The 10742-nt window shown below is 35.2% G+C and overlaps 1 protein-coding gene across 1 annotated transcript in view; it reads right to left on the reverse strand.

Annotated features, from left to right (window-relative positions):
- Positions 1 to 348: 348 nt before the first annotated feature.
- The window catches only part of PPIG (peptidylprolyl isomerase G), a 31601-nt gene continuing 21207 nt past the window's right edge, over positions 349 to 10742 (reverse strand). Inside the window, 3 exon segments of the mRNA XM_017854480.1 lie at positions 349 to 5359; positions 5537 to 5673; positions 7857 to 7944. Coding sequence (XP_017709969.1) covers positions 4249 to 5359; positions 5537 to 5673; positions 7857 to 7944 — 1336 coding nt within the window. The 3' untranslated portion in view covers positions 349 to 4248.

Here is a 10742-nt window from a genome sequence, read left to right on the forward strand (position 1 = left end):
AAAAAAATGCGGAGGACTTAAGAAGCCAAATGGTAGTACTCTAGCAGACAGTAATACAAATTCTGAGCTTAACCTTAAAAGTTTGCTCGGGCAAAAGACACACTACAATCTGAAGTATTATGATTAAATATTTACATTAGAACTTATTCTCAAACCTGGAAATTGTCCCTGCTGGTTAAATTCTTAAAGCTCAGTATTGTTAAAAACTCTTTGTTCAGTTTCTTCATAATGTAAATAACTGTGTATCTCTGAGAGGAAAAGTATGTTTTAATTGATTTATTTTCATTATTTAGCTTTTGAATTTTAAAAGGCGGGATAATACAATTTAAAAAATACAAAACCAAACTGTTTATTATAGTATAGTTTATTTAATACAATGTTTAACTATAAAAGTTAATACAGCTTCCAAGTTTAAATTTTGTAAAATGCAGTTTGCAGAAAACAGTTCAACAATTACTAGACTAATGATAAGAGAAGCAGCATTTTGAAACTAATTTTACAATTGAGAAGACAACAGCTTTATTTCTAAATTTCATTAAAAAAATATAATCACAGTGACTTTTGGGCTAGGAAAAGAAGTGCATTAACTTCATTTATGTTTTTTCCTTCCACAAAGAGAGCGGCCACAATTTTGTACATCCCACATACAAATACCCAATTCATTTATCTTTCAAAATACTATATACACACAATAGGGGAAGAAAATATACAGCATGTGCTTTTGGTAACATATGGAATTTGCTTAAATAAAAAAAGTCAAACACAAATCCACCCCACCACTCCTTCCCATAACTTTTAAAACAAACCAAACCCCTCAACAACTCCCTACTTCAACGTTATTGATGGAATTTTCTTATTCATGTCATTTTTCTTTCCCTTTAATATATACCTCTTCGTCACATAACAGGCCAAAGACTTTGCACTTGCCTGAATCCACTGAAGGCAGTTAGTTGGGAAGCCCACTGGGGACAGTTGTGCCAGTCAATGCTGTACTTCCTGGGGCTTATTAATTTTTAAAACAAGTATTTGTAACAAAACACATCTTTTCACAATAAACAGCTTATTAACCTATAATCCTTAGTTTATTCAGTTGTAAATGTGTTAATCCAAAATGAAATAATTACAGTAAACATAATCAAAAGGAAAAAGAATACCCACTTTGTTTCTTTATAACAAATCAGCTGTATGGTAGGTATTTAAAGTACCTTCTGGTGAAGGCAAACTCAACAAGCTTCTACAGAAATTTAGCATAAAAAGTTTAATGTGATGAAAACTATATTACTAACTGGAATGAAGTACAATAAACTACTAAAAAACATACTAACTTGCTACATATACTAACTAAAATAAATTAGAATTGTCAAGTTAATACCACTACCCAAAATACACCCAAAATACCAGAGATCCAATGTGTGCCTATCCATAATGAAGAGATCTTTAATTGTTTAGCTCCATACCTTCCACTAGGCACAAATATCAAAGGCCATTCAGCACAGCCGTCCATGCATCAGTATCACACTTGTGCAAAGGCAGATATATCAGATAAATTCTTTGCAAATTCTGAGGGCTTCAATTAAGTAACTTGAAAGAAAACTACATTGCTCTATGAACTTACCAACTATAGAGTAATTTAATCAAAGAATGTTTTAAAGCAATCCAGTAGCTTCTCTACTGCTTATTTCATTAACATTAATCTCACCATAGTGTCAATTTCTGTGGCAGATGGCTTACCCAGAAAAATAATTCATACAAAATAACCATGAAAATTCTACATATTGAAAAAGTTTTCTCAGCTATCACCAACTGAGCAATAAAATACATCAGCTTAAATATTTTAAAAGGATATTAAGTCAAAGATACTTTGACATGAACCATAAATTCAGACATAACTATAAAACCAACTTGATGGGAAAGTAATAGTTGACTTTTAGGAAAACAATGTTCAAAGCAAAAACTAAAGATGGCACAACTACTAAATGTAACAAAAGGAAAGTACCATTTGAGCCATGTGCTATTCAGATGCATGTGCAGATCTTGAGGTACAGTTAATGCTGTTTAGTCATTTAAAAAATGTTTATATTCTAAAAATAAAATCTAGTTGATTGTCCTTCTCTCAACTCCTTCACATCTGTTCTGTAAAGAGAGCTAATACAACTTTAAAATAAGGACTATCAATAATGCGGAGCATGGAGTTGCTCTTTTGATAACCCAAACAGAATACTGCATATAGAAATTACTACAATTTTCTCCCTATGGTTCCTTTTTGAAACTCTTTAAGATTTGGACATCCTTGTGTATAATTTTTAGATAAAGCTCTGGGATCAGACAACATATAAGAATTTTACTTAGCATGGACTTAACTGTTATTAGAAATCCTTTCTTAAATAGCACCTTTATTAAAGCTCAAATAGTTTATAACAACAATTTTAAAATGCAGTTAACTGAAATTAGGACAAACAATAACTTGCTTAAAATACGTAACGTTATATAGCTTGGGCACTCAGACTCAATTATCCCTAATGTGGGTTTGTGGTCAGTCTCTAAGGAATCAATCACCCTGGATTATAATAAACATCTACAACTTTTATCATCAGAAAAAAAAAATTTGGGAAGAATTCATTGTGGATATCTGTATTACAATTTTCCAAACAATCTTATGGTCATTACACTATTCATTCTGCAACAGCTACCACAACGCCAAATATATCAATATTGCATTAATCAGTAATGGGAAGTATCATGTTAAGCACTGCTTTATTCAGTACAAATAGCATTGAGTAGCTACCGGATTTACCAAGAAGCTATCTTGGTAACAGAGTTGACACTACACTGACAAATACTAAAGTACAAAACTCTCTAGAGAATACTATTAATTGGAATTTTGAAATTTCCTTTCAAATGAGGCAGGTTTTATGTTTGCTGGATGTTCAATGTTTTATTTTGAAATGACATTACAGAATAAAAGGCCACACATCACAAAAATGGCAAAATACAACACCCAAAACTCTAAATGGACTTTGGATATGTTTAGTGTTTAACTCTGTAAACTATCAAAATTTGCAACTTTCTACTCTACTCTATATGGCAATGTTATACATGCCAAGTTAAAATAACATTAACAGTAATGGTATAAAACCACTTGAATAGAAAGAAACCAGAGTCATAAACATGCTATAGCCTATCATGATACATATATAGAAAAGATGCATTTTCTTGCCACTTGGAACTAGCTATGAGAGTTAGAGCAGTTCAATTAAAAGAAAGAAACAAAATCCATGCAGAGTTAACACTCAACTCTATATAGGTTGGAGGCCAAAAGAGAAATCTTAGAAGGTAATGCTTCAATACTAACAATTTTTAGAATCTGTATAGCTTAAGGACCTGTGCAAATGGTATGTTTTAATGAGAAAAGCTTTTTTTCTTTTTTTTAAATTTTAGAGAAGGGTAATAACAATTAAAACGTTCCCAAAACTCTTCAAACCAAAAGCAACACAGAATTGAGAATCACAATCTGATTTTCCAAGGTATAGTTTCTGTCAAATGCTGTATAACAGCAACTCAAGCTCAATCAGTATATCAACTGAAAAAAAATTACTCTTATGATTTTTATAGGCAGTTAAGTAAAACACAACTAGACAGGAAAAGCATTAATAGGAAACAAGCTATGGCTAAAACTATAAAGAATAGAATATGAAGTGCAATATAAATAACTAAACATCTATTTAAAGCACAAATTACTATAAAATCAAAAGTTATGACTTAAGATCTCAGGTTATTAGGACCCTGCTTCTGTGTAATTAAAAGAAACCGCTGCAAACCTCTATTATTAACGCAATCAGAAAATCTATACAAGATGTCTTCTAGTGGCTTCTAAAGTTACTTTAATCATGAGAAACACACGCTTTTGTAACAATGCATTGCAACCATTCCAAATGGCTGACTAAACAAATTAGGATGCTATTGGCTAATTGTTGCAACACAGTAATGCATACATAAAATAGTTAAACACAGCACACAGTACTACACCAAAGTGTTTTTCTCATTTCAAGTTTATTAAAACTTTAGCAGTACAAATTATCCACATTGCAGATTATCAAAAGATCAACTCAATGAAATCCACATTAAGAAAAAAAAGGACAAACATAAAACAACCCAAAAACAATGAAAAGGAAAACAACATAAAGGAGATTCATTAGCAAGTCTCTCAAACTTAAAATTCGAAACAGAATGGAAGTTTATATCACTCACTCATCCACTTTTGTCTTCATCTGTTCCAGGGCTTGATTCATGATCAAATTTTTTATTTTTTTCATGTACATGGTCATTTTCTTGACCCTTTGATTTTTGGTTTTCTTTTTCCACTGAGGATCTGATCTTCTCATCCTCCTTATTTTTCAATGTAGAGGACTTTAATTCATTGTCCTGACTGTTTTGTTTTATTTTTGAGAAGGGACTTTGATCTCTATCAGCCTTTTTTTCCCTGCTATTATTTGAGCTATTATGATCACGACTTTTAGAGTACATTCTTTTCTCACTCTCAGAATTTTCTTTTCTGTGTGAGCTCTTACTTTCTTGGTTTCTGTATTTTTCTTTGTTTCTGCTTTGACATTCTTCTCTCTCTGAGCTCCGTGAGTCTCTCCTCCTTCTCCTTCTATCTTTACTTCTTGATCTTCCTGGTGTCATTCTTCTCTCTCGGCTTCGTGACCGTCCTCTTCTCCTGTATTCCTGTTCTCTGTATCTATGGTACTCCTTGCTTCTGCTGCGATCTCTGTCATGGGTTCTTGATCGCACTCTTCTGCTTCTGTCCCTACTTCTGCTTCGTTCTCTTGTTCTGCTATTATAACTGTGTTTACCTTTAGTTATATCACATTCTCTACTCCTGGATTGTGCACGTCTATCCTTTTCCTTACTTTTACTATGATCATGCTCATTACTCTTTGATTCTAACTGTTTAGACTTCTCTTTACTTCTACTCCTTTCCTGATCTTTTCCTTTAGAATCAGACTGCTTTTCTTTTTCTTTAACATTCTCATGATCCCTTCCTTTACTCCGTGACCTCATCCTCTTTTCTTCATGTCTATTATGTTTTGAATCTCTTTCTTTACTCTTTGATTTCTCTTTACTCTTACTCCTACTTTTAGATTTGGCCCTTTTCTTCACTTTGTTTTTATATTTATCATCTTTTTCTGAATTTCTTCTGAGGTCTCTCTCTTTGCTGTTAGATTTATGGTCTTTAACTTTCTTTTCCTTTTCATTTTTTCTGTTTGGACTCTCAGATACATTCCTGTGATCCGTTATTTTTCTCTCTTTTACTCTAACTGGACTTCTCTGATTTTCTTTTATTTCATTCAACTCACTCCTAAAAAATAAGAAAAGGATTGGGAAAATGTTATTAGAAAAAGAATTGTAGATATTATTGGCTAAAATGATATTGTACTCTTCTTAAAGTATTCAACAATAATTAAAATGACAATAACTTTATATATAATAGTAAAAACAAATACTTATTACATTTGAAATAATAGTTAAATCTTACTTATCCCCTTTGATCCATCTTTCACCACTTGATACCCTCATTCTTTGAGCTCTCTGCATCTCTTGCCTCCAATGTGGAGGAGTCTCACTACGTCTGAAACGATCCCTTGATCTGGATCTGGAAGGAGTTCGGTAACGCTAAAGAAAATTAAAAGGGGGAAAAATTAATGTATAAAATATAGAGGGACTCACACGAGTGCTGGGAAGGAGGGAAGTACTGAGGTGAGGGTCAGGAGGTAGTAAGGGGTACAAAATAATACATAAAAAGCATTACAACAGTAGCTAAAAAGTATATGTTTCTAGGTTAAAATAAAATGCCTGATATTTCTATGCCCTGAAAATTACTAAAATTTCCCAATTTTCATTTAGGAAATCAATGAGGCAGAGAAACTTAAGTTGTCATGTTGCAAATTCTAAGTTAAGAAACATTAATCACAAAAACTCTAGCCACTAGCCATACACGTCTTCTCCATGGAAGAGTCCTATCCATGTAATGCTAGAGCAACTTATAAGTTGCCAAGTTCAATCTAAGTGTTATATATACTTAATGTTTCAAAGCAACCATTTCTCATATTGTGGAGAAAATAGAGTAAATGTGTAGATGTTCACTTATTCAACCCTTAGGATGACCAAACACTCTACTATATACTGAGAGAACATTAGTGAGCCAAGATATATGAGTGTGCTTTCCTGGAACTTATAGTCTACAGGACTTGGAGAACATGTGAATGAACATATAATTAGTTATGTTAAACATATATGCAGCTACAATAGAATGTGTATAAAAGGAAAAGGGAAAAGATGCTGAGATAGGAAGGTTCTGAGTTAAAAAGAAAAGACAGATCAAATATGGCCAAAGCTAAAAATTACAAGGGAAACTAGTACTAGGTAACACTGATGAGGTAAGCAAGGACTAGGTTTTGTGAAGTGTCATAGGCCATCGTAGTAATTTTGGATTTATCCTAAGATCAACGGTAAAGGAGTGGCACAAAAATCAGACTTTCATTTTTAAATGACAATTCTGGCGACTATTTAAAAAAAAGATTAGACAGTGAATCTCAAAGATCCCAGATCCCACTCTGGACTCAGTGGCTCATGCCTGTAATTCTAGGACTTTGGGAGGCTGAGACAGGCAGATTGCTTGAGCTCAGGAGTTCGAGACCAGTCTGGGCAACATGGCGAAATCCCATTTTTACAAAAAAATACAAAAATTAGCCAGATGTGGTGGTGCACACCTGTAGTCCCAGCTACTTGGGAGGCCGAGGTGGGAGGATTGCTTGAGACTGCAAGGTTGAGGCTGCAGTGTTCCTTGATTGTACCACTGCACTCCAGCCTGGGTGAAAGTGAGACCCTGTCTTAAAAAAAAAAAGGTCAGTTTAAGGAGTATGAACTTGCATTAGAAATTTACAACAGACTGGCTAGAGAGATAGGAAGAATACGTTATAAAAGAAATGTGGAGGCCGGGCGCAGTGGCTCATGCCTGTAATCCCAGCACTTTGGGAGGCCGAGGCAGGTGGATCACCTGAGGTTAGGAGTTTGAGACCAGCCTGGCCAACACGGTGAAACCCCATATCTACTAAAAATACAAAAATTAACTGGGCATGGTGTAATCCCAGCTACTACAGGGAGCTGAGGCAGGAGGACTGCTTGAACCTGGGAGGAAGAGGTTGCAGTGAGCCAAGATCACGTCACTGCACTCCAGCCTGGGCAACAGAGTGAGGCTCCATCTTAAAAAAAAAAATAAACGTGGAAAGAATATTACAAGGAGTAAGTAAGATGAAGACTAAAAATGATTCACTGGATTTTGTGATATGGAGCTAATTATGTATCAAGTGCTGTTTTCAGCAGAACAGTGCTAGTGGAAGACAACTGAAATGCTTGAGGAATAAGTAGGAAGTGAAGACATGAGATAGAAAAGTGTAGCCAAGTTTCTATAAAGTTTTGAAAGCAGAAGATATTTAAATTCTGATGAAGACACTCTAGTAAATAAAAAAAATAAAATACAAGAATAAGGTTAAGTTTTATTTATTTTTAACAAGAATAGAGATACAGTGATTGCAAAGTAACAAGGGAGACAAGAAAGACCTTGATCCCATTTTATACCATGTAAATGTAAAATCTATTTATATCTCATGGATTTTCTGTTGTGAAGTACCAACATACAGAAGCTGTTTAAGAAAGAGAATATATAATTCAATGTCTGCATCTCCCCTAAATTTTACTTACTTGCACATTAAAATAATATTTAAGAAACACCCTAAAATTATTTAAGGAAGACAAATGCAGTATTGTGAAGATCTCTGGGGGAAAGAATCACCTACCCGTGGTCCTCTTCCTTTAATTTTCCTGCCAGATCTAGTAACTAAAAGTCGTCTCTGGTATGAAGCAGGCTGGGAGTTAGGTGGATTACTAGAAGGAAGCAAAGAGAAAGTTAACGCATTTTTAAAAAACAACTTTTGTTGGCCGGGTGTGGTGGCTCACGCCTGTAACCCCAGCACTTTGGGAGGCCAAGGCGGGCGGATCACAAGGTCAAGAGATCGAGACCATCCTGGCCAACATAGTGAAACCCCGTCGCTACTAAAAATACAAATATTATCCGGGCGTGGTAGCACGTGCCTGTAATCTCAGCTACTCAGGAGGCTGAGGCAGGAAAATTGCTTGAACCCAGGAGGCAGAGTTGCAGTGAGTCGGGATTGCGCCACTGCACTCCAGCCTGGCAACAGAGCAAGACTCTGTCTCAAAAAAAAAAAGTCCTTTATTATTATTTCTTTTGAGACAGGGTCTTACTCCGTCACCCAAGTTGGGGTGAAGTGGTGTGATCTTGACTCACTGCAACCTCTGTCTTCCTGGTTCCAAGCTATCCTCCCACTTGAGTCTCACAAGTAGCTGGGACTACAGGTATGCACCACCATGCCTGGCTAATTTTTTGTATTTTTGGTAGAGACAGGGTTTCACCATGTTGCCCAGGCTTGAACCTCTGAGCTCAAGCAATCCACCCGCCAAGGCCTCCCCAAGTGCTGGGATTACAGATGTCAGCCACTATGCTCGGCCCCATGACATGTGATTTTAATAAAAATGAATCTGGGCCGGGCACAGCGACTCATGCCTATAATCCCAGCACTTTGGGAGGCCAAGGTGGACGGATCACGAGGTCAGGAGATCGAGACCATCCTGGCTAACACAGTAAAACCCCATCTCTACTAAAAATACAAAAAATTAGCTGGGCGTGGTGGCACGTGCCTGTAGTCCCAGCTACTCAGGAGGCCAAGGCAGGAGAATTGCTTGAACCCGGGAGGCGGCGGTTGCAGTGAGCTGAGATCACGCCACTGCACTCCAGCCTGCGTGAAAGGGCAAGACTCTGTCTCAAACAAACAAACAAAAAACCATAATAATAAAATAAAAATAAAAATGATTCTGTGGAATACAGCTTTATTCATCTTAAATTAACAAATTTAAAATTCTATATACAGTTCATCCCTGTATCCGGAGGTTCCACATCTGAAGATTCAACCAACCAGGGATTAAAACTATCTGAAGGGGAAAAAACCCGACTGAAAAAATAAAGAAATTAAAAAACCCCCAAATATAGTAAAACAAGTATTTACATAGCATTTACACTATATTATTATATAGATTATCATAACATACTAGATATTATAAGTAATCTAGAGATGATTTAAAATACATGGGAATATTAGATTATATGCAAATACTATGTTATTTTTTATAAGAGATTTAAACATCTACATAGTTTGGTATCTGTAAGAGGTCCTGAAACCAATTCCCCATGGATACAAAAGACAAATGTATAATCAGTGGTTATGAAGCCAAAATGGAATGACCAGAGAGTGCTACTAGTAAATAGGGCCCAGGAGGCAGAAATGCTAAGGCCTTAAAATGTGGTCAGCATGAAGAACTTTTCTGCCTCAAAATGCCAATCATGTCCTATTGAGAAATACTGCTATATATACTCATTACTAAGACGAAACTAATTTGATAGTGCTAAGAAAAATTAATGTAGAAGAGCTCAGAAGGTGCTAATGCTGTCGAGAGAACAATTTTAAAATTATCTTATCCCAAAGTACCTTATTATCCTTTAAAAGTTGCAACAGAACTATACAGAAATGTTAAGTAATATGAACTAAGCAACGACAAGCTGGTCTGAATTAGTCAAACATTCATATCATGGTTTATACCAAAAAGGGAAGCTGTTTGTTTTCCAAAAATAGTACATCAGTTAATATTTAATTAGCGCATTAACAACATCCATGTAAGTGATATGTGAAAAGTTGTTCAAATACTTTTCTTTAATCTTTATTTCCTTGGAAACATCCTTTCCAATACTAGCAGAAAATTAACTCAATCCAACTCCTCAAATTTACAAAGTTTCAAATACTACATCTTATTTTTATATTTTTATTGTATAGAAAGGATTGCAGTATATAGAAAGATTACTCAGAATTTTTTTTTTTTTAAGACGGTGTCTCACTCCCGTCACCCAGGCTGGAGCTCAGTGGTATGATCACTGCACTCTGCAGCCTCAACTTCCTGGGCTCAGGTGATTTTCCCATCTCAGCCTCCTGAGTAGTTGGGACTAAAGGCGTGCACCACCATACCCAGCTAATTTTTTGTTTCAGTAGAGGTGGGGTTTTGCCACGTTGCCCAGGCTTGTCTCAAAATCCTGAGCTCAAGTGATCTGCCCACCTTGGCCTCCCAAAGTGCTGGGATTACAGGTATGAGCCCTATGCCTGGCCAAGAATGTTATTACTTGTATTATGACAATGCATTTCTGATCATAACTAACAGAAAGATTTCAATATTCTTTTCTACTTTTGGACATGGGTATTAAAATGACTGATAAAGAACAATTAGCATTACAGATATTAATAACGTAGATTTATGTAGTAAAATTTTTTCAGGATTTGAACATGACATCAGTTTTATTACAATACTGTAAACCAAGTAAGGAAAACAGCAGTTTTCCTATTAGACTAACTGAAAACCAAGGTTTTTATTTGCTTAAAAGTTTAATGTACACAAATAACACGATAAAACACTATCTTGTTTTACTGGTTAAACAGTATCTTGTTATTGGTTTGGAATGCAGCTTAACATCTCTTTTTTGTATTAGTGTTTATCATGTGTAACTACTTCACAATCTACTTGTCAATTTACCTTTCTAATTATGTGGTTGGCAAAAAAGAACT

This window comes from Rhinopithecus bieti, unplaced genomic scaffold (assembly GCF_001698545.2).
Source record: "Rhinopithecus bieti isolate Rb0 unplaced genomic scaffold, ASM169854v2 scaffold_37314, whole genome shotgun sequence".
Lineage (NCBI taxonomy): Eukaryota > Metazoa > Chordata > Mammalia > Primates > Cercopithecidae > Rhinopithecus > Rhinopithecus bieti.